We start from the raw sequence: 23,529 nt of genomic DNA, 5'->3' as shown, positions 1-23,529 counted from the left end.
GGGACTCAGGAAGGTTCCATAGAAGAGGCGTCACCTGAGCCGAGGTTTGAAGGCAGGTATAGCTTCTGAAAAGCAAAAATGAGAAAGTTGGGGAAATGTCACACGTCACAAATATGTGTTATGTGCCTATATTATATAAACGAACATGTGCAGGATATGTGTAGTTGGGAAGTGGCCCCATGGCTTCAGATGTTCAGTAAACATGACCTGAGCACAGACTCAGGGCCAGACACTGTGCTGGGATCCAGGGATAGAAGAAAAAAAATCAAACAGCCCCTGCCCCCAAGGGGCTCGTGTTCTCGGCCTCTCCCCCAGTTTGCAGGGAATCAGAGCCAGGAGAATCAGAGACTCAAAGGCAGGGATACAGATTGTACTTCACTGCTGTCATTGAGACTGGATGGGATGGAACCCGTGATGAGAAGAGGCCTCTGGGAGAAAGGAGCAGAACAGATAGGAGGGGGTGGGGGTGGGCAATACTGTGGGTTAATAACATGTCCAGGGACCAGAGGTGAAGCGTGGAGGTGAGCCTCTGGGGTAAAACTGATGGAGGGAAAAATGGAGGCAATAATGTTCTGGAAATACAACAGACCGCACAAAAGGGACATGGATGTGTCTGGGAAACAGATTACAAGCCTAGCGTGGAGATGTAAAATAGTGGTAATAGGGGTCTTCAGTTTTCTGGATCTTTGTCTCTTTCTGTGTGTCTGTCTCTGTCTTCCTTGCTGTCTCTCTCATTCTTTGCCTCTGTCTCTCTTTTCTCTGTGTCTGTGTCTGTGTCTCTGTCTGTCTCGCTCTCGCTCTCTCTGCCTCTGTCTCTTTCTCTGTCTCTGTCTCTCTCTGTCTCTGTCTCTGTCTCTATCCCCCTCCCCAAATCAGAAGAACTGGTAATTTCTTCAGTTGCCTTTTGCCTTACTGACAAAGAGAGAGAAACCAAGGAGGTGTCACCTCCACTCCACAATAGGCCATCAGAGTAGGACTAGTTATTAATGTGAAAATAAACATAAAATGAGAGTTTGGAGGAATAAAAATGCTGTGTGTTAGGGGGCATGTTAGGTCCTATTAATGGAACCACATTTTTTCTCTTTGTGGCAGGCAGCCTCTGCGTATATAGTACCCCCCACAAAACCCCAGCCACTTAATGGTGTCCTCAGGGCCTGATAGAGTGAATGGGATTCCCTGAGCTCGTGGCAGAATCTGGTTCACTCTTTGATAAGGGTGACTGGGTATCACTTACCACATAAACACTAATTGTGCCAGAGACAGAGAAAGGAAGAATAACCCTGGAGCATCTCAGATCGTTCCCTGGTAATTACAGCCTGGTTTTCTTGAAATTATGCAGCCAGAACCATGGACCTTACCCAAGCTCGCCTCACCCGAGCTGGGAAGCTCACGGCTGCCCTGGGAGATGAGCAGGTGCGATGGGAAGAAAGCATCCAGAACTTTGAAAGTGAGATCTCCAACATCACCGGGAATGTGTTCATTGCAGCCGCGTGCGTGGCGTACTACGGCGCTTTCACGGCCCTTTACAGACAGCTGGTGAGTGAAAAAGTGTGGGGAATCCTGGGATTCACTGAGGCTTCTGGTTTTTCCAGGTCTTATCTTAATGGAGACAGATCTGAGCCTCCAGCTTCAAAGGCCTCCTGTCTCCCACAAGGCCCAGGCCTCTCTCCTCCAACCCTGCGCCATCACTGTCCCACCATAGGGTTACCTTGGCACTGCCTGTCTTTCCTTCTGCAACCACACCAAGTCACTAGCTGTTTACTTTCCGCACCAAGCTCCTTCTGCCTTTTATAAGGCCTCAGGTCTTTCACCAGTGCCATTTTGTGCCCTGACGTTGCCTCACCAGCAAGGTCGGCCAAGTCTCCCATGATCACTAGGGAAGCCTCTAACACTTGGAAAAGAGTATTGTCTTCCTGAGACACGAAAGAGCAGGCCAGAAAGGAGAGGGCTAATCCCCCAACCATGTCTGCCCAGCCATGGGGCTGCGCATCTAGTCCTGCTATCCTCACCTTCCCCCATTCTTGGGAACCTTGGCCTCTCCATGTCCTGGGGCCAAGCAGCGGGGCAGCCAATGCAGCCCTTGATTTGGGACAATATCTCTCTATATGGTAATCGGTCCAAAGAATTCAGACCCCACCCACCCAGTCTGAGCCAGCATGCTTGCCCCTATCTGGGTGTGGCCTTGAGGAGGCAGTGAATCTGGCTGATAGCCCCTAACACAAAGGGGAATCTGTAGTTCCCCATAGACTGGTCATTAATAATGATTTCTCACAAGACCCTGCCTCAGATACTTACTAGCTGTATCACCCTGAGCAAGTCACATAACCTCTCTGTGCCTTGGTTTGCTCCTCTATAAAATGGGGATAATATAACACCTACTTAAAAAAATAGCACCTACTTCCTATGGTAGCTGTGAGCTCAAATGGAATATTTGTCAAATGCTTTGCAAGCCTTAAAGTCCTAGTCAGTCAGTCAATTTATTAATAGCCTACTCTGGGCCAGGCACTATGCTAAGCCTCAAGGCTCACCCCACTTCAGTCCATTCCCCATTCAGTCACTAAAGTGATTTCTTTAAAGCACTGGGCAGACCATGTCACCTGCCCACTCCAAAAATTCCAGTGGCTTAGGATCCCATACAAAACGTTCTGTTTGGCATTCAAAGCCCTTCCCAACCTGCCCTGCCCCCTCCTTCCTTTCCAGTCTTTTTACATCTCACTCTGACATGTTTGATCCAGTGACATTGGCTTCCTGGCCATTCTATGAACAAGACCCTTCATCTCCGCTTCTTCTCTGGCTGTCAATTTTTTGAGTAGGCAGGTGACATGGTCTGCCCAGTGCTTTAGAGAAATCACTTTAGTGACTGAATAGGGGATGGACTGAAGTGGGGAGAGCCTTGAAGCAGGCAGTCCCCCCTGTCCCCCACCAAGCAGGCTATTACAATCATCTGTGTGTGAGGTGATGAGAGCCTGGACCAGGATGGGAATGTCAGAGGAAAGAAGGGGGCATATATGAAAAATGTCACAGAAGGGAAATCAACAGGCACTGGCAACAGCTTGGATGTGGAGGATGAGAGAGAGAGAGGGAGGAATCCGGGATGACTCCTCGGTGAGAAGCTGGAGGAACTAGAAGGATGGTGTTGCACTTTGTAGTCATGGAGAAGATAGGATGGGGCGGGGGCGGAGGAAGGGAGAGATAATGAGTTCTGTTTTGGACCCAGTGAGTTTAAGTTATTTACTGGAATCCAATTCAAGATGTCAGAAAAGCCACTGGAGATGTGGGATTGGAGGTCAGCAGAGAGTCTGGATCGGTAGATTTCAGAATCATCAGCAGAGAGATGGTTTTTAAATTTGGGGGAGCTGATGAGATCACCAAGGGAAGTAGTCCAGAGGAAGAAGAGAAGAGAGGACCAGACGGAGCCCTGAGGGACAGTTGTGTTGAGGGCCTGGCATGATCTGGAGGGGGATCCAGCAAAGGAAACAGAAAAGGAGCAGTCAGATAAATATGAGGAGAACCAGGAGAGGGGTGTCCCAAAAACTTAGCGTGAAGAATCAAGGAGAAGAGCCTGACCAACAGTGCCAGGTATTAGAATAATTTGACCTCACTAAGCCTGAGGTCCATCATCAGTAAGTGAGACTCTAATCTCATGAGGTTGTCATGAAAAAATGATTTTATAAACTCGAAAGAACTACATGGACATGAAATATAATGATGATGATTGAACTCCTTTTTTTAACTCTTTTTTTTTTTTTGCGGGGCAATGAGGGTTAAGTGACTTGCCCAGGGTCACACAGCTAGTAAGTGTCAAGTGCCTGAGGCCGGATTTGAACTCAGGTCCTCCTGAATCCAAGGCCAGTGCTCTATCCACTGTGCCACCCAGCTGCCCCCAACTGCAAGCCTTTTTAATGGGCATCCTTCTGAAATGTTTGCCCTCTTTTCTTGCCTTATTAAGCAGAGCATGCTGAACATAATTGATTTAGATGACTCGGGCTCCTCTCTATGAAGGAACATCAATTAATGCACTTTAATTCCCTGAGATTAATGTGGTGCTTCACAAGTACAAAGCACTTTGCATACGTGGCTTTATTTGACTCTCACACTGAGATGGATGTTCTGAGTGGTTGTATTTCCATATTATAAATGAAGAAACTGAGATTCGCAGAGATGAAGTGATTTACCCGAGGTAGTCGGGAGAACAAGAATCAGAACTTGGCTTTCCTTGTTTCTGGGTTCAAATTTCTTTCTATGATGCTTTGCTCTCATTTTGTAGAACTTCCTTTTCCTCCCAAACTGTTGCTCTTTCTGTTGTCCTTTGGGTATGCACCTAACAAGCTCTCCCTCTCTGGCAGTTGATAGATTGCTGGATTGAACAGTGTGTCCTCCTTGAGATCCCAATCAGTGGTGACTTCAGCCTGATCAACATCCTGGGGGATCCTTATGAGATACGGCAATGGAACACTGATGGCTTACCACGTGATCTGGTATCTACTGAAAACGGCATTCTGGTGACTCGAGGACGACGATGGCCCTTGATGATTGACCCCCAAGACCAGGTGAGCGATCTTGACTAAATTCAATGGCAGCGGGGCAGCTAGGTGGCGCAGTGGATTGAGCACTGGCCCTGAAGTCAGGAGGACCTGAGTTCAAATCCAGACTCAGATACTTAACACTTACTGGCTGTGTGACCCTAGGCGAGTCACTTAACCCCAACTGCCTCACCAAAAAACAAAAACAAAAACAAATAAATTCAATGGCAGCTCTCTGAGACTTTGGCAAAGTATGTTTAAAAATCTATGGCTTGAGGCAGCTAGGTGGCGCAGTGGCTAGAACACTGGCCCTGGATTCAGAAGGACCTGAGTTCAAATCCAGCCTCAGACACTTAACACTTACTAGCTGTGTGACACTGGGCAAGTCACTTAACCGCAATTGCCTCACCAAAAAAAAAAAAACAAAAAAAAACTATGGTTTGTGTGACCTTGGGCAAGTCATTTAACCCTAATTGCCCTGCAAAAAAAAAAAAAATCTATGGCTTGTTTGAAGAATACAGCCTCACTATTCATGGGGGGAAAACCAAATCAATAAAGAGTGCTTATTGTCCATGATTTAATAAGAGCTAGCATTTATGTAGTTCTTAAAGTATGCAAAATGCTTCACATATGATAACTCCCCTGGGGGGGGTACGATTATTGCCCCCATTGTACAGATGAGGAAACTGAGGCACAGAAAGGCCAAGTGACTTGCCCAGGGTCACACAGCTAGGAAAGTATCCAAGGCCCCTTGATAAACAGGTGAATGGAAGATCGAAAGGTCTCTCAGCACCTTTATCTTGGAGAGAGCCCAAGTCTAGACACGTGAGCTAGACCCAGAAGTGAAGAATAGGAGGTAAGGAGACTTAAGTGCCGCTAGGAAATTGTGCTGTACTTTTGGGGGTTTTTTTTGAGCTGGGCAATGAGGGTTAAGTGACTTGCCCAGGGTCACACAGCTAGTAAGTGTCAAGTGTCTGAGGTTAGATTTGAACTCAGGTCCTCCTGAATCCAGGGCTGGTGCTTTATCTACTGCGCCACCTAGCTGCCCCTGTGCTGTATTTTCAATGCCACCCAAGATTCTCCTGAAATGACCATCATTTTAACAAAAATACACTTCTGTAGACACTGTATAGCTGGAACAGTCTGAAATGAAAATTTATGGTTGTATTTTGAATACTCTTTATATCTTTGCTGTGTGCATGAAAATGTTCTTTTCCCCCTCATTTTCTATTCAAGTTTTAAATGAATTTTTAAAATTTTAAGGAAAAAAAAACCTCAAAACATTGTATAGCTGGGAGTCCCTGAATGCCGCAGCCTCTGAAGAGTGAAAATGGCAGGCCAGCCCCACAAAGGACCATGAAGAGATGCATGATGGACACAATTGGACTTCAATGTGAAAATCAAAATATAAAGATGAGTAAGAGTTTGGAGGAATACAACTGTCTTCTGCATTCAGGTGGCCAGGTCTTATTCAGGGACCACTGATGCACAAGAAGCGACACACAGGTTTTCATCAGAGAGTCACCAGCCTGGAAAAGAAGGAGGGCCTGGATATACAGGATAAGTCAGAGATTTCTGACTTGACCATTGGGGCCACATGACCAGAGTGGTATCATAAGAATGTCATGAGTGCTAATGGCCAGAATGTCCAAAGAAAGCTAAGAACTAGGTGGCAGCTAGGTGGCGCAATGGATAAAGCACCAGCCCTGGATTCGGGAGGACCTGAGTTCAAATCTGACCTCAGACACTTGACACTTACTAGCTGTGTGAACCTGGGCAAGTCACTTAACCCTCATCGCCCCGCCAAAAAAAAAGGGGGAGGAGAGGAAAAAAAAAGAAAGCTAAGGACAATTTTTTTTTAAAGGGTCCTTTCACAGGCACAGATTGCAACCCTCTATGACTTCACAGGCTTTCTTCACACGTTGCTTTAGTCAAAAAAATTCATCACCCTGAAGCCTGGGAACTTTTGTATTGATCTGAGGCTGGTTTTCCAGAGAAAGATACAGGGGCCATTATTGGGCCTGTATTTGACTCCTTTTCAGCTTGGTGGCACCTGCTTGAAGTTTGCTTCTCTGGTTGAGCACCCCAGGATCACTTCCAGATTAAGAGGAGGCCTCTAGGGAAGACTTTCCTGGAGGCGGGATGGCCTTCTGCATACAAAACAGGGGTGAGGAGAGACTCAAGCAAGCAAGGGATGCAGGAATGCACAGTCAAAATCATGACGGCCTACAGAGGCCTCAAGGGAAAGTCCAGAAGGTGGACCAGGAAAGACTTGTTCCCCTTCCACATCTTTCAAGGGCAGCTCAGTAGAACAATAGAAAGAATGCTGGACTTAGAGACAGGAAGACCTGAATTCAAATTCTGCCTGAGATGCTTACTGGCTACGTGACCCTGGGCAAGTCACTTCAACTCTGTTTCAATGTCCTCATGTATAAAATGGGGCTAGTAATAGCCATGCAGAGTTGTTGTGAGGATCGGGTGTTAATATTTGGAAAGCTCTTTACAAACTTTAACATGCTATATGAAGTTAAGAATTATGATGGTACTTTTGTAAGAGCAAAAAATAAATTGGAATGAAAGTGGGTGATCTGTAGTTGAAGAATGGTATAAGATCATGATGGAACATTACTGAACCACAAGGAATGAACATAAATTTAGAGAAAGTTTTGAAGACTAATATTGTGAGATTAAAATTGGATATTAGATCATAAATCTCTCCTACTTAACCTTTCCCTTAATTTATCTCCCAGACTAGTAAATGGAAGAAGCTTCTGGTTTTCTAGATAGAGCCTTTATTGTATGGTAGTCACAAGGTGATGTTGATTAGAAGGATAGGAAAGTAGAAATACAATACAAATCGTCTTAAGTCTAGGCTTAGTCTATATTCTGTATAAAACTCACCAAAACCCAAGGCCACTTTTGGGGAGAGAGACCGAGTCAAGCGCATGCTGTTAACCGAGAGCCGGACCGAGTCAAACTCCAGTCCGCGTCTGTCTGTGCAGCGCAGCCAGGAGACCAGCGGAGCAGGAAAAAGCTCTCACTTCCATTCTCTCCTTGCCTTTTAAGTTCGCACCCCGGAAGTCAGAAGTCGAGTGCTCAGCAGGCAATACTGTTGGTCTCCTTCCCAAAAGGGTGGTCCTAAAAAAAACCCCAAAACTGGCGTCTCTCCATTATCTAACCGACTGTTAAAACTTTTTACCACAATATGATGGATGGATACAGTTTAGTAAGTAAAAAGGGCAGCTGGGTGGCACATCGGATAAAGTGCCAGGCCTGCAGTCAGAAAGACTCATCTCCTGAGTTCTGATCTGGTCTCCTGACTAGCTGTGTGACCCTGGGCAAGTCATTTAACCCTGTTTGCCTCAGTTTCCCTCATCTGCAAAATGAGCTAGAGAAGGAAGTGGCAAATTACTCCAGTATCTCTGCCAAGAAAATCCTAAATGGGTCATAAAGAGTCAGACATGACTGAAAAATGACAAAACAATAAAGATGAAGTAGAATCAGAACACTTTACACAAGCAAGCAAGCAACATTTATCAAATGCCTACTGTATGCCAGACACCATGCTAAGCACTGACACGAACAACAGACCCTCAAGGAGCCTAAAATCAACAGAAATAAAAATAACAGAATTCAAAACTCTGGTGAGTGCAGTGAATGGTCATTTCTTCAGGGACTTGATGGTGAAGTCAGCAGAGAGGTGCAATGAGGCGTACATTTTCAGACATGGCCACTGTGTGGATTTGTTCTGCTTAACGGTAATCCTCTGTTACAAGGAAAGGTTATTAGGGCTAGGGTGTCATTGGGAAGTGAGAAGAATGCAAAAATAATTAATTAAACATTTTTTTTTAAAATGAGGAACCACCTACTTTGACCTAAGAACTATAACCTTCTGGCTGATTAAAGGAGACATTATATGTAAAGTGTTTTTACAAACCTTAAAGAGCCATATAAATGTTATCGCTATTAATATTATTATTGTGTGACATAGATTTCATTGATTTCCTGGACTTTTCCACACAGGCAAATCGTTGGATAAGAAACAAAGAATCTCAAAATGGGTTAAAGATAATTAAGCTCACGGACACTGGATTTCTGCGCACGCTTGAAAATTCCATTCGACTTGGGTTGCCAGTCTTGCTAGAAGAGGTTTGTTCTCATTTCCTTTCAAATGAGTTACTAATTCTGCTTCCCTATTCCTATTCATTCAACTAATAAGTATCTGTTAATTACCTACTATGTACAAGGAGGCTCTGGGCTGCCTACATAGCCTATAGCTATAAGAACCTGTCCTTTCCATTCTAAAATCAGCCAAATCAGGGTTTTTTTGCCATCAAAACTGAACAACAAATCAAATTAATTTGTCCATTTTTCAACCACTTATTTGTTATTTAAGTGGTATAGAGTGTCCCAAAAGCCTTTAAAATTGTACCAAGATAAGCAGTTGGATGGCACAGTGGATAAAGCACTGGCCCTGAATTCAGGAGGACCTGAGTTCAAATCCAGCCTCAGAAACTTGACACTTAGCTAGCTGTGTGACCCTGGGCAAGTCACTTAGCCCTCATTGCCTCACAAAACAAAACAAAAAACCAACCAAACAAAAAATAGCACCAGGACTTTTGGGACATCCTATATAAAAGACAGCCTCCTAATTTTCTTAGTGACTTTAAAAAAAACAATTTAGCAAAGAGCTTTCAGAGGACGGGTTGAGGGGTTGGGTAGAAGATACCTCTTGAATAAAGGATGATCCTGGAGTAGCAGCTTAAGTCTATACCTTATCTCTTTTAAAAGGCAAAGGTAGGGGGCAGCTAGATAGCGCAGTGGATAGAGCACTGGCAGCAGTACCTGAGTTCAAATCCGACCTCAGACACTTAACACTTACTAGCCGTGTGACCCTGGGCAAGTCACTTAACCCCAATTGCCTCACTAAAAAAAAAAAAAAAAGGCAAAGGTAGAGGACAGAAATAGTCTTGGTTCTTTTGTCTCCTCCCTGTTGTAGCATAAAGGGGACACCACAGCTAGTGTACAGAAAGCTGGTCTTGGATCTAGGAAGTTTCCCAAGTTTGTGATCCACCTCTGACACAAAAGATGACATGGCCCTGGCTAAGTCTTCAGTGTCCTTTGCCAATGATGTCAAACTCAAGCAGAAACAAAAGGCACAGAGGCAGCTAGGTGGCTCAGTGAATAAAGCACTAGCCTTGGATTCAGGAGGACCTGAGTTCAAATCCAGCCTCAGACACTTAACACTTAACTAGCTGTGTGACCCTGGGCAAGTCACTTAACCCTCATTGCCCTGCAAAAAAAAAAAGAAATAAACAAAGGGCATTATTCCATACATTAGGATTTCTGTACGTCCCTATTGACCTGGTTTTAAAATGTAATCTTACCTATGTCCTATTGTATTTTTTGTTTATTTTTTTAAGTATTTCCCAATCACATTTTAATCTGGTTTGGGCCCCGCTCAGGAGTGATGTGGGCCAGATGCCACCGTGGGGCGGGTCCCATGTCCACCATAAGCAATTGTAAGTAAGGGAGAAGGTAACGACATGCATGGGTGGCAAGAGTTTCCTCACCTTAGAAGTTCCTATCCCAGTGAAATCATAGGGCCATTTCCTAGGCCTATCAGGTTGTCAGGGAGCATTCTGGGAGTCACTGTGGATGGGCTGACCCAGTTTTGAAGTGTTCCACACCAGACGGAGCTTAGTCCAAACCCCTTCCTCCTAGAGCGACTCAGGAGAACATTTGGAGGTGGATGAAGCGAGCCTCCCTGAGCCTCCACTTCCTTGTGTGTCAAAGGCTCAGGTTGAACAAGACAGTCTCTGGGGAGCCTTCAGCTCTTTGGAGATCGCTTATCCTCGTGAGATCTCCTCAGACCCAACAGAACATGCCAAAGTATTCTCAATGGTTCCATTTTCTTTGTCAAAGCTGAAGGAAACTCTGGACCCTGCCCTGGAGCCGATTCTCTTGAAGCAGACGTTTGTGAGTGGCGGGAGGATGCTCATCCGCCTTGGAGACTCTGACATCGACTATGACAAAAACTTTAAGTTCTACATGACGACCAAGATGCCCAATCCCCACTACCTCCCCGAGGTAAGAGCTGTCCTAGCTCTTCTGGTGCGATGGTGTGGGGACCAATTTTTAATTGGGGAGTGCTAGCTAAGCGGCTCGCCTCAATATTGGGGCAAGGAAGGAGACCGGCAGCCTCCCTCAAAACAGAACAGGATTTATTTTAACAAGAACGAACTTTAAAAAAACACAAACAGGATCAGTAGGATCAAGGGAAAGGAAATAAAATGGGGAAAGGGAAATTATACAAGCTGAGAAAATACCACGGCCCAGGAATCAGCTGAGAATACGCAGCAGACCTCCTGTCGCCTTCCAGCGTCCAGCTAGAATGCCCAATTCTCCTCCCCCAATCCCAGAAAAACCCCACACACAGCCCCAGCCAATGGGATGGCTGCTCTGACAGTCACATGACTGCCCTCACTAGGCTTCCAATCATTATAATTTTGCCAGGCCCATGTAGGCGTTGGCGAGTGGTGATGACATGAGGTGCTTTGCCCTGGCAACAGCTACAACCAGTGGGTGGAGCACTACGCGGTTTGCGGAGCCTCAGGCCAGTGCGCTCCAAGGCATAAAAACCTCAAATAACAATTAATTCTTTACATTACCTATGGGATAGCTCCTCACACTTGTTCTTAGGTCGTGGGACAATAGGGGATGGCTCGCATTAGCCTTGGTCTCATTCCTTCATCCCATATCCTCTCCATTATTTACTACTCCTTGAATTCCTCCCATGAACCAACCGTGCCCTTCCTCTGTCCCTGGCATTCTCCAGTGCTGGATGAATGCTATTCCCTGTCCCATGTCTATTCTCTTGGCCACCCCAAAAGCTATTTTCCCTTGTGAATAGACCACTAGATTTGGAATGAGGAAAGCCCACTGCTGAATCCCAACTCAGACACATACTAGCTGTGTGACCCTAGTCAAGTCACTTAACCTCCCAGTGCTTCAATTTCCTTATCTATAAAATGGGGATAATTATCATTATAGCACATTCCTCATGGTGTAATTGTGAAGATCAAAAGAATTGATACATGTAAAGTGCTTTGCAAACTTTAAAATGCTCTGTAAATGTTAACTATTATTGCTATACTTAGCAACCCTCTAGCCCAATCAATCAATTAATCAATAAACATTAATTAAGTGCCTACTAAGTGTCAGGTACTATGCTAAGTGCTGGGGATACAAAAAGAGACAAAAGACAGTCTCTGCCCTCAAGGAGATTACAATCTAATCAGGGAGACAACATGGAAATAAACATATAAAAAGTGAGGTATAATGAGGATAAATAGGAAATAATGAACAGAGTGAGGGAACTAGAATTAAGAGGGGTGAAGGGAAGCTACCAGTAAAAGATGGGATTTTAGTTGGGACTTATGGAAGCCAGGAATGTCAGTAGGGAAAGTGGAGGAGAGAATCCCAGGCATGGGGAACATCCAGAGAAAATGCAGCCCAAGACCTCTCTCAGATACTCGTCCTAGCTGTGGGATGCTAACCTATGTATGACTCAGTTTCCTCATCTGTAATGACCTCCAAGGTCCCTTTTGGCTCTAAATCTATGGTGCTTTGATCTGTCCCCCCCTACCACCACCACGCAGCCTGGTGGTGGTGAAGTTTATCTAAGTCTGAGAAGTAGTATGTTAAGTTTATGAGTGCTTAGATACAATTATGTACAAATTAGTGCACAAATATGAGTATCATTATGTCTCTAAGCAACTGGAGTTGATCTCCAGTGGACACACCCCTATGTATCAGGCTTATTGATGACTGGCGATTCTTGATCATTTTCATTCAAATATCTGACCTTCTGTGGAGGGGAGGGGAGGGGTTCTCAATCCCTTCTCCCAAACACCTACAATTATACCTGAATTTGAGAGTTGACCATATGACCCTGCCTGCATTCAAAAAGAATCCTTACTGTAATTTACAATGGGCTGTCCAGCCTTTGCCTCAGTAACCCCAAAGAGAGGAAACCACTGTCCAGTTGGACAGATCCCATCATTAGGAGGCTCTTCTGGCTCTCAAAACTAGATTGACCTCTTCGCCACCTCCTCCCAGTGTCCCTGGTTCTGTCCTTCGAAGCCAAATAAATAAGCCTAATTTCTCTTCCACATGACAGCCCTTCAGATACTTGAAGAGAGCTGATAAAGTCCTCAAATCTTCTCTTCACCACAAATCATGGGACACCAGGAGAGGGGCCCAAAAACATGCCCAAGCCACAGCAGAACAGTGATAGGACCCACTTCTTCTCCATATACCAGGGGCCTTGGGCAACTTCACATAGGATGATGGGAAAATTGTGAATTTTCTGCCACTTTGAGGGTTCCTGTAAGGCTCCTCTTTCTCCATATCCCCATATCTATCTCGTGGGCCATTCTAAGAGATGGGTTTCATAGATTTTAGAGGGCTTTATGAATATGAGTTATTATTACTACTAAGAGGCAGTGTGGTGTAATGGTTAGAGAGTAAGCCTTTAAAATCAAAGAGGCCAGGGTTGAAGTCCAGCCTCCAAAACACCCTGACTATGTGATTCTGGGCAAATCAACTTCTCAATATTCTAGCCAACTCTCTAAAATTCTGTATTGCAAAGAAGGTGTCAACCCGCATGGATAAAGGGATTTTCCTCACCTGGAAGTCTCTGTACCAATAAAATCACAGGTCTAGCTAAGTTCTGCCCCTATCATTATTATACTATAATTCTCTATTACATTCCTCTGTCTCCAACTCTTTATGCAAGTTAGTTGAGAAACATCCAGGCTATGTATGCTTGAATTCCTTAATAGAATTACAGAGGAATTAAGTGTTTCATTAAGCACCTCTGATTTAGTGATGAGCCACAACTAAAGACTTTTTTGATCATTCTTCATTGAAATAAATATCTTTTCTTCACCACATTTTTTTCTCCAGGTCTGCATTAAAGTTACTATCATTAATTTCACTGTGACCAGATCTGGCCTGGAAGATCAGTTGTTAAGGTATGAATGATTTTTTTTCCTGCTACGTACATTTCATGTATGTCAGGTGAAACAAACAACTGTTTTTGCCTTTCTTTGTATCCCCAACATTTAGCATTGTGCCTTGGACATAAATGCTTAATAAATGTTTGTTTGACTAACTGACAATAAAAAAAAAACCTCAAAGCTTCCAGATCCTTCTCCGTATACCCTGAATTCATCCTTCTCTTTCCTGACTCGCTTTATCTAATTATAATTTAGCAGTGAAAAAGAGCACCGGACTTAGAGTCAGGAAGATCTGAGTTCAAATCCTGCCTGGGAGTCTTACTAGTTGTGTGAAGAAGAAGAAGGAGGAGGAGGAGGAGGAGGAGGAGGAGGAGAAGAAGAAGAAGAAGAAGAAGAAGAAGAAGAAGAAGAAGAAGAAGAAGAAGAAGAAAAGGAAGAAGAAGGAGAAGAAGAAAAGGAAGAAGGAGAAGAAGAAAAGGAAGAAGAAAGGTGGCACAGTGGATGGCGCCAGGCCTGGAATCAGAAAGATGAGTCTTTCTGAGTCCAAATCTAGCCTCAGATACTTACTAGATGGGTGACCCTGGGCAAGTCACTTCATCCTGTTTGCCTCAGTTTCCTCATCTGTAAAATGAACTGGAGAAGAAAATGGCCAACCACTCCAGAATCTCTGCCAAGAAAACCTCAAGTGGGGTCAGGAAGAGTCAGACATGACTAAAAATCAACTCAAAAATATTTATGTCATGCCTACTATGTTCCAGGCACTGTGTTAAGTGCTTTAAAATTATTGTCTAATTTGATCCTCACAACAACCTGGGAAGTAGGTACTATTATTATCCTTGTTTTATAGATGAGGAAACTGAGGCAGAGGTTAAGTGACTTGCCCAGGGTTATACAGCTAATGAGTGTCTAAGGCTATTATGATTATTACAGAAATAGAGAATCACAGAATTTGAGAGTGTGAAGAGACCTCAGTTACCATCTAATCCAATCCAGAGACTAAAGGAATCCTCACTATAACATATCCAATAGGTGCTTATTATTATTTTGGGGTTTTTTTTTCAGGGCAATGATGGTTAAGTGACTTGCCCAGGGTCACACAGCTAGTTAAGTGTCAAGTGTCTGAAGCTGGATTTTAACTCAGGTCCTTCTGAATCCAAGGCCAGTGCTTTATCCACTGCGCTGCCTAGCTGCCCCTGGTGCTTATTATTATTATCATCATCATTGTATTGTTTTTCCATTTACTCCCAAAGAAAATAGCTATCAAATCTTCAAAGAATTCATCACAGCTAATAACTTTGCCACCTTTTTCAGAGGCGTCAAAATGATACATAGCTCCTTCACCCCTGCCAGTGTACACATACACCTTTCTTCCTTTGGTTGATCTTACTAGCCATAAGCCAGTACGTTAAGCCGTTTATTCTTCTTTCCAAAACTTCCTTGTTCTTTCAATATGTTACTTTGCTTATACTCCCTCTTCCTCTAGTTCCTTCCCCTTCCTTCAACAATTGAGCAAGATTTAGGTGTCTGCTGTTTCCAGGCACTGTGCATGAAAAATACCATGGTGCCTGCCCTCAAGGAGTTTACAATCTTCTGCCTACCTTTTCTCCATCAATAGGGGACCCATAACTATGTCATAAAATGGCACATTATCTAAAAGTGGACTTTCAATCGTGGTGGCTATAGGGAAGTGGGGCCCAGGGCCCAGGGGCTGAGCTGTTTCTGTTATACTATGAATGGGGATTGATAAAAGACCAAGCATCTAGAGCACCGGCCCTGGAGTCAGGAGGACCTGAGTTCAAATCCGGCCTTAGACACTTGACAATTTACTAGCTGTGTGACCCTGGGCAAGTCACTTAACCCCAATTGCCTCACTAAAAAAAAGAAAGAAAGAAAGAAATATAATTGTATCAGGATAGAGTATTATAATGGCTAGGGCATTTGAGGAGAAGAGCCAGGCACTAACAAGTGGGAAGAAGTGAGAGTGCAATCTCAGGGCAGAGGAGCAGGGAGTCATGGAGAAGAGTTAAGAAAGGAAAAAGAGGGTCCTCTGGGGACCATTTATTTTAGAGATGGGTGAAGATTACAGGGTTATAGGGACCGGCAACAACCAGGTGAGGAAACACTACACTGGTCCAGGTAGGCACAGCTTGATCTTAGAACAGGAATTCTTCATCTGGGGTCTCAAAATATATTTGGATAACTATATTTCAGTATAATCATTGTCCTCTGAAATACTATACATATTTTATTTTATGTATTTAAAACTTTTTAACCTTAGTTTAATTTTTACATTTAAATTTAAAATTTATACATATACATTTAGACTTTTAAACCATTTATACGTGTGTATAAAAATATAAAAAACATGATTCTGCAGAGAGAACCCTGGTTTCAACAGACTGCCAAAGGCGCCCAGGCACACAAATAGTTAAAACCCTCTGTCTTGGTTGCCTAATAAAGCAGTGATGTCAGACTTATTAGAAAGGGAAAGGGGCGGGGCTAAACAGTACATAAGGTTTTCCGAAGTCATATATTGACTCTGAAAACCATATATTAACTATTGAATTTTTATCTGTTTTGCTCAATATTTTCCAATTACATTTTCATCTGGTTTGGGCCCCTGGCGGTGAGGGAGCATGGGGGTCTCACAGCCAGTGTATGTGAGAGGCAAAATTTGAACCCAGGTCTGCCTGACATCAAAGCCAACTTTCTATCAACTCTGCCATGCTGTCTTTTTAGGGGTAGGAATGGGAAAAATGAATGGGGCAAACATCAAGCAAATTTTCTTTTTTTCTTTATTTTTTCTTTTTTATTGTTTTTAGTGAGGCAATTGGGGTTAAGTGACTTGCCCAGGGTCACACAGCTAGTAAGTGTTAAGTGTCTGAGGCCGGATTTCAACTCAGGTCCTCCTGACTCCAGGGCCGGTGCTCTATCCACTGCGCCACCTAGCTGCCCCTTTTTTATTTTTATTATTATTATTTTTTTTTTTTTTTTTTGCAAATTTTCTTAAGAGCATGCTAGTGGGATGCCTTGAGGCGGGGAATGGGAGAACTGATATGCTCTCTGACCTGTCTAGCAAAGGTCTTTGAAGCAGGAGGTGAGTGTTTTATGGGGACACGAGCCGCAAGGAGGCATCACTAACACGATCGATCATCTCTTCCAGCGACGTCGTGAGGCTTGAAAAACCCGAGCTAGAAGAGCAAAGAAACCAGCTCATCGTGAGGATCAACGCCGACAAAAACCAGCTGAAAGCCATTGAGGACAAAATCCTAAAGATGCTGTTCACGTCTGAAGGAAACATTCTGGACAATGAGGAACTTATCAACACCCTCCAGGACTCAAAGGCAAGAGAAGCCCTATCACTGTGCATGGAGAACGGGGCTGGCACTTAGCTTAGCACACTGCCTGGCACAGGGCAAACACTCAGTAGTCTTGTGTGTACCGACTGACGGGGGACCCAGAATTCAGATGCCAGAGGAGAGACGAGACCGGGTCCCTTTCTCCGCTCACTGATTGTTGTCATGTTAAACTTTTGTTTTAGATCACCTCGGGGGCCATTAAAACCAGACTGCAAGAGGCAGAGTCCACCGAAAAGATGATCAATGCCGCTCGGGAGAAGTACCGGCCTGTGGCAACTCAGGGCTCGGTCATGTACTTTGTCATCGCGAGCCTGTCAGAAATAGACCCCATGTATCAGTACTCCTTAAAGTATTTTAAGCAGGTAGGTTTTCTCTCAGTTAGTTTGACTCACCTCCCAACCCTTTCCAAGTTTCTGTGGACTTGGAGCAGGCCACATGATTCTCACAAAGACACTACTTCAGTAAAGAAGTGGACACAGGGGCAGCTAGGTGGTACAGTGGATAACGCACTGGCCCTGGATTCAGGAGGACCTGAGTTCAAATCCAACCTCAGACACTTGACACTTACTAGCTGTGTGACCCTGGGCAAGTCACTTAACCCTCGTTGCCCTGCCAAAAAAATATATAAGTAAATAAAAAAAGAGATGGACACAAGACCTTAAGGTGGCCAAATCCATCAAAAGAAGCCAAATCACCTAATGGTCACTGTGGTTTCAAGCCTGCTCTACCTCTTCTTGTTGAGTCGTTTCAGTCCTGTCCAACTCTCCATGACCCCATTTGGTGTTTTCTTGGCAAAGACACTAGAGTGGTTTTGCCACTTCCTACTCCAGCTCATTTTACAGATGAGGAAACTGAGGAAAACAGGGTTACATGACTTGCTCAGGGGCACACAGCTAGGATGTATCTGAGGCCAGATTTGAACTCAGGTCCTCCTTGCCATCAAGCTCTCTTAACCCTCTCCTAAGACCTGTGGAACCCAGAGTATAGTGAGGAAGTCTAAAGTGAAGATTCCTTTGTACAACCTTACAATGATCTTTTCACTTACAAAAACCAAGCCAAGAGCATGACTCGGGTGTGTGAACTGGAGTTAGTGACTGAACAAAAGGCTTTGTCAGTGCCTTGCCTAGGGAATTCCTACCTTGGTTAAGAGCTAAGTTCCAAATTTTTGCCCTTTCTACCCTCCTCCTGTTGCTGCAGTTGAATTAGTCTACTCGATAATTCTTGGATACAGCTCACACTTTCCCAATCCAAACACTGAGGATGATCTGATCCCATGTTTAGTGATTTACAGTATTTTCCAGTCCTCTATCCCCATTTATCCTGGTCCGTTGATCTCTCTAGTCAGTTGCTTTAGAAAAACTTTGCCCCTTTTCTGCAATATGATATATAACTCACACAAACTCAAAGCTATGTAACTTTTAACTTTATCATTTAACCTGGACCTTTTTTCTTACTTATTAAGCAATGGAAATAGAAGGATGTTTATTCCTAACAGCAACACTCACGAGGCTTCCTCTTTCAGGTCATTTAGCGGTTTGGGCATTTTTACCCCAGATTTTTCTCTACAAACTCAATTCAACAGCTGCTTATTAAGCATCTCCTATGAGCAAGGGACCATCTTAAGAGCCGGAAACAGAAGCAGGAAAGATGGACACAGTCCATCCCTACCTTCAGAGAGCTTACTTGGTACTGCAGAAAACACGTCCTTCTCCCTGTTCAGTGTTATCAGGAAGGCATGTCTCAACCAAGGAGGCAGCAAAATGCACTGATTCAGTCATCTTACCCGGTACTTAGTCCTGTTAGCAAAAGGAGCCATTCTGTGACACCACCAGCCTAGGCAGCTGGGGGACACAGTGGAGGATAGAGCTCTAGACTCAGAACCAGTAAGACCTGAGTTCAAATTACGGTCTTAAGCACTCACTAGCTATGTGACCCTAAGCAAATCACTTCACTTCTGACTGCCTCAGTTTCCTCCTCCCTAAAAGGGGGATAATAATGGCATCTGCCTCCCAAAGTGTTGTGAGGTTCAGATGAGATAATATTTGTAAAGTGCTTAGCACATTGTAAGTGCCATATGTGTTAGCTATCATCAGCCTCATCCTCATCGATGTTGTCATCATCATTGTTAATTAACTTCCAGGATTGTTGTGAAAATAAAATGAGATTTTCTTGGGGGCAGCTAGGTGGCGCAGTGGATAGAGCACCGGCCCTGGAGTCGGGAGGACCTGAGTTCAAATCCTACCTCAAACACTTGACACTTACTAGCTGTGTGACCCTGGGCAAGTCATTTAACCCCCATTGCCCCGCAAAAAAAAAGAAAAAAGAAAAGAAAATGAGATATTGACAGAGCTCTTTGCAAACTTGAAAGCACCATCTCAATGCTGGTGATTGTTGTTGTTGTTGTTGTTATTATTATTATTAGAGAGAAGATCCTGTAGGAAGAGCATTAAAATTTTTGGAAGCTGCAATATAGAGAAGAACCACAGGTTAAGATTAAAAGGACTCTAGAGGTCCTCATGGGATAGCTAGGTGGCTCATTGGATAGAGCCCTGGGCCTGGTGTCAGGAAGACCTGAGTTCAAATCCAGATTCAGACACTTCCTAGCTCTATTACTCTGGGCAAATCACTTAACCCTGCTGGCCTCAGTTTCCTCCTCTGTAAAATGAGCTGGAGAATAAAATGGCAAACCACTCCAGTGTCTTTGCCAAGAAAAGCCCAAATCAGACACGACTGAACAAGAACAGGCCATCAACTCTAACCCCTCCTTTTACAAAGGAGGAAACCGAGGCACAGCAAGATTGTGCAGGCTCACACGGCTTATAAGTGTCTGAGTCTGAATCTCCAGCCTTCCTTATTCCAAGCCAAGAGCTCCCTCTCCTGCCCCATACCTGTCCCTCCCAGATAGATGCTCTCCCTCCTAAATCGGCTATCCCTTTCTGAGTCAAGCAGTCGGGAGTGACTTTTGTCGACATTTGGCCAATATCTATGATTGGGAATGGAGCTGAGATGGGCGTCAGCGAGACTTTTCTCTTCCTTCCAGTTATTCAACACGACCATCGAAACCTCAGAACACAACGATGACCTGCAGCTGCGCCTAGCCATCCTCCTCGATCAGACGCTCTTGACCTCATATGTCAACATTTCCCGGGGACTCTTTGAGCAGCACAAGCTCATCTACAGCTTCATGCTCTGTGTCGAAATCATGCGCCAGAAGGAAGAATTAACAGAAGAAGAATGGAATTTCTTCCTCCGCGGCGCCGCGGGCTTAGAGAAGGTATTGCTTTTCTATCGGGGCTGGGGTCGTTGCTGCAGAGGCGAAGAGTATAAACCCAGGGGTCTGCAGAGTCCCTGGGGAGCTGAATGAGGCTGAAGAATTAGGGCTTGGGAGACAACTAGGTGACGCAGTGTATGAAGCACTGGCCCTGGATTCAGGAGGACCTGAGTTCAAGTGCTACCTCAGACACTAGCTGTGTGATCCTGGGCAAGTCACTTAACCTTTATTTCCCGGCAAAAACAAACAAACAAAAAAATAAGGGCTTGGGTCCTAAAAGAAAAAGCCCAGAGCTCCTGCAACTTATGTAACTTCTCATTACCTCAGTTTCCCCACATGAAAGATGGGGATAAATACCTCAAGGGAATCTTGTGAAGATGAAGATGGGAAAATGTTTTGAAAAATTGTAATTGAGATAAACATGTGAGGTCTAGGAATTAGACCTGGGATTTTATTTGCATAGGGAACCCTCAGGTAAGAAAATTTCCCCGATAGGAACAGGTGGGCACCATCTCTGAAAGTTTCGCTCATAGTTGCCTGGAGCACTTACCTGTCGAGTGGGGGGTCACAAAATTAGTGTGTGTTAGAGATGGGACTTATTTTCTCTAATGGAGACCAGTTTTTCTATGCACTCCATAGTTTTGTCTCTCCACTATTCCCCAAATATGAAGTATTATTAAAATCCCATAAAACCCCACTATACAACGCCTTGACATTCCACAGGTGTGCTTACTCTGTGGGTGAAATCTTGTTCCTCTGTACAGAGTGACATATCCCTCTTTACCTAAGGTGGAAAGTCCATAATGTGCCACTTATCCCAAGGGACAGCCCCCGAGCTAAGCCTTGAAGATAAGGATTTCAATCATCTGTGGAGGAAGAAGATTAGGAAACAGAAAGGAAAGTTTCTGTTCTATTGCATGAGGTCAGCACCTCAGCAGGAGTGATGCTGTCCACTCATCCTTAACTAATGAGGTGGTTAACCCAGCCCCAAGGGTTCCTAACCCCATTCTTCCAGTTCTGCCTCTTGGTGCCACACTTCTAGAGAACCACAGGGCAAGCTGAGACACCCTAAATAATGAACAGGCCTTTGCCTGCTATGCATCAGACACTGTGTCAACACTGGGATGAAAAAGCAATCAATGAAACAATCCCTCCTAACGTGGATCTTACATTCTATTCTATGTCCAAATACACGGAAAAATCTATAAAGCATAAATATAAAGCGAGTAAGTACAAGGTGGCTGTTTGGGGAATCAGGAAAGGTTTCATGCAGAAGATGGTGCTGAAGGAGCATCTTGAAAGAAGAGAGGAATTCTGGGAGGCCAAGGTGAGCAGGCAGAGGGGAGAGCAGGGGCAGGGACACCAAGGGGGAGACAAGGAACAGAAGCAAGGCCAGTTTGGTGACATTGTAGAATGTGAGTCATAGCCAATGAGACTACAAATACAGATTAAAAAGGGCTTCTTTTAAAAACTAGGTTCTAGTGGCAATCACTTTTATTGATTAAGCCTTCCACTGTATCACAGGCTTCCCAGAAGTGACTCATCAAAGTTGGGCATGAAGAAAGGTGGCCCAGATGCAAGGGCAGGGAGCGGTCAGAGTCACTGTCCTTCCTATCGCCACAAGATAGTGTTAGGTACGGCAAGCCACTTAGGATGGTTTATAGATCTCAATATCCTATTTATATGGAGAAAAGGAAGAGCTTCAAATGAATGTCCTTTCTCCCACTTCCAAGATGCTCCATAGCCTCAAAGTGAAATAGATATGTACCCTACAGAACAATATTGGTCTATCCCCAAAAAGGACCTTGCTCAGACCATTAGTGGAAGGCATGATGACCTGCATGATGCTTTTTGAAAAGCAATAAAGTGGGGGGCGGCTAGGTGGCGCAGTGGATAGAGCACTGGCCCTGGATTCAGGAGTACCTGAGTTCAAATCCGACCTCAGACACTTGACACTTACTAGCTGTGTGACCCTGGGCAAGTCACTTAACCCCCATTGCCCCGCCACAAAAAAGAAAAAAAAAAGAAAAGCAATAAAATGTCCACTGGCCCAAAACTGTGAGCTTCTACCAAAGTGTCTAAAATCTCCATCATTAGAATTCATTCATTTTCTTTAACATGTAAATACATGATCTGGGAGAAATAACTCATCAGCCTATTAGCATCCATTTCCACATCAGCAAAAACTAATTTCATCAAATAAATTACTTGAGCAGAGAAGGCCTGGTCTGGTAGGGCTTAGTAGGGCCAGAGAAAGAGGAAGAGAGGGCTTTAGACAGACATGAACCACAGGGAAAGAACTTGATGGTGAGAGGTTCTAAAGGGAAGTGTTCACTTGACTTGTGAACATCCTATGCCCTCCTTTACTCTCCCTGATGTGGCAGATGGACAGGCTAGGGCCTATAGGGCAACCTGAACACCATAATGTTCAACATGGTACCCCCAAGTTTTCTTCATGTCCTTTTCTTTTTATCTTTATTTTTAATTTTTCAATTTTTTTTGTGGGGTAATGAGGTGACTTGCCCAGGATCACACAGCTATTAAGTGTCTTCTCTTTCTATCTTAATTAAGACCTGTGTTTGCTCTGAGTTTCTCTTCTCACAACTGAGTTAATTCAACTTTAGGACCAGCCTTCCTATTTCAAAATTTAATTTAGCTTCAGAGAAGGTGACTGGGGGATGAATAATTAACCTGTCTCCCTCTTCACATTGTCCTTCTGGAGCTGTAGGGACTAGGATTCCTAGAAGCCGGTGCATTTCACAGATGGTGGCTTTAGGTTTGGAAGAAAAATCCACAACTTATTAGACTAAAATTTAAACCTCCATACGAACACCTTCACAAGTAGTTTGGTAGATATAATTAGGCTTGAAGAGCTTTCCTCGTTTTATTAATAAGGGAACTGAGAACCCAGGACTATAGACAACCAGACCCAGGGCTCTTACCTTTATGCTAAGCTGTTTCCCTCAGTTTATCAACCCACCCACCTTTCATCAGCTGGCCTTCTTTGGGGAAGAGACTGCCAGATAATCCAGCAGACATTTTTCCTTCTTGACCAGCATATTTTGTCACTTCCCTTGGGCAAGGGATTGAGTTTTATCCTAGTGAGACAAAAGAGTGTTTGGTGTTTATCTTTGTAAATTATTGTTCTTTTTGCCTTCTGTCCACTACAGGAGCGCCCGGCCAAACCTGAGATCCCCTGGCTCCTAGATGTCATGTGGTTTGCCTGTTTTGACTTAGAAGACACCTTTCCGGTTTTTCAGGGAATTTCGGGGCAGATATTGCTCAATCCCATTTCAGTCAGACTTGGTAATGTGACAGGTTGACAGGGCTTTTAAAAGCGGGGTTCCCTTGGG

General features: G+C 44.2%; 1 protein-coding gene across 1 annotated transcript in view; it reads left to right on the top strand.

Annotated features, from left to right (window-relative positions):
* DNAH6 (dynein axonemal heavy chain 6) overlaps window positions 1–23,529 on the top strand; it is a 211,021-nt gene that overhangs the window by 135,835 nt on the left and 51,657 nt on the right. Inside the window, exons 53-61 of the mRNA XM_043981262.1 lie at window positions 1,340–1,536; window positions 4,347–4,550; window positions 8,547–8,672; window positions 10,449–10,613; window positions 13,494–13,561; window positions 16,710–16,890; window positions 17,088–17,267; window positions 19,946–20,179; window positions 23,347–23,482. Of these exons, the coding sequence (XP_043837197.1) occupies window positions 1,340–1,536; window positions 4,347–4,550; window positions 8,547–8,672; window positions 10,449–10,613; window positions 13,494–13,561; window positions 16,710–16,890; window positions 17,088–17,267; window positions 19,946–20,179; window positions 23,347–23,482 (1,491 nt within the window). The remainder of the gene's footprint in view (window positions 1–1,339; window positions 1,537–4,346; window positions 4,551–8,546; window positions 8,673–10,448; window positions 10,614–13,493; window positions 13,562–16,709; window positions 16,891–17,087; window positions 17,268–19,945; window positions 20,180–23,346; window positions 23,483–23,529) is intronic.

Source organism: Dromiciops gliroides, chromosome 2 (assembly GCF_019393635.1).
Source record: "Dromiciops gliroides isolate mDroGli1 chromosome 2, mDroGli1.pri, whole genome shotgun sequence".
Classification (NCBI taxonomy): domain Eukaryota; kingdom Metazoa; phylum Chordata; class Mammalia; order Microbiotheria; family Microbiotheriidae; genus Dromiciops; species Dromiciops gliroides.
The sequence above is the reverse complement of the archived record's forward strand: the minus strand, read 5'-3'. Positions and strand labels throughout refer to the sequence as shown.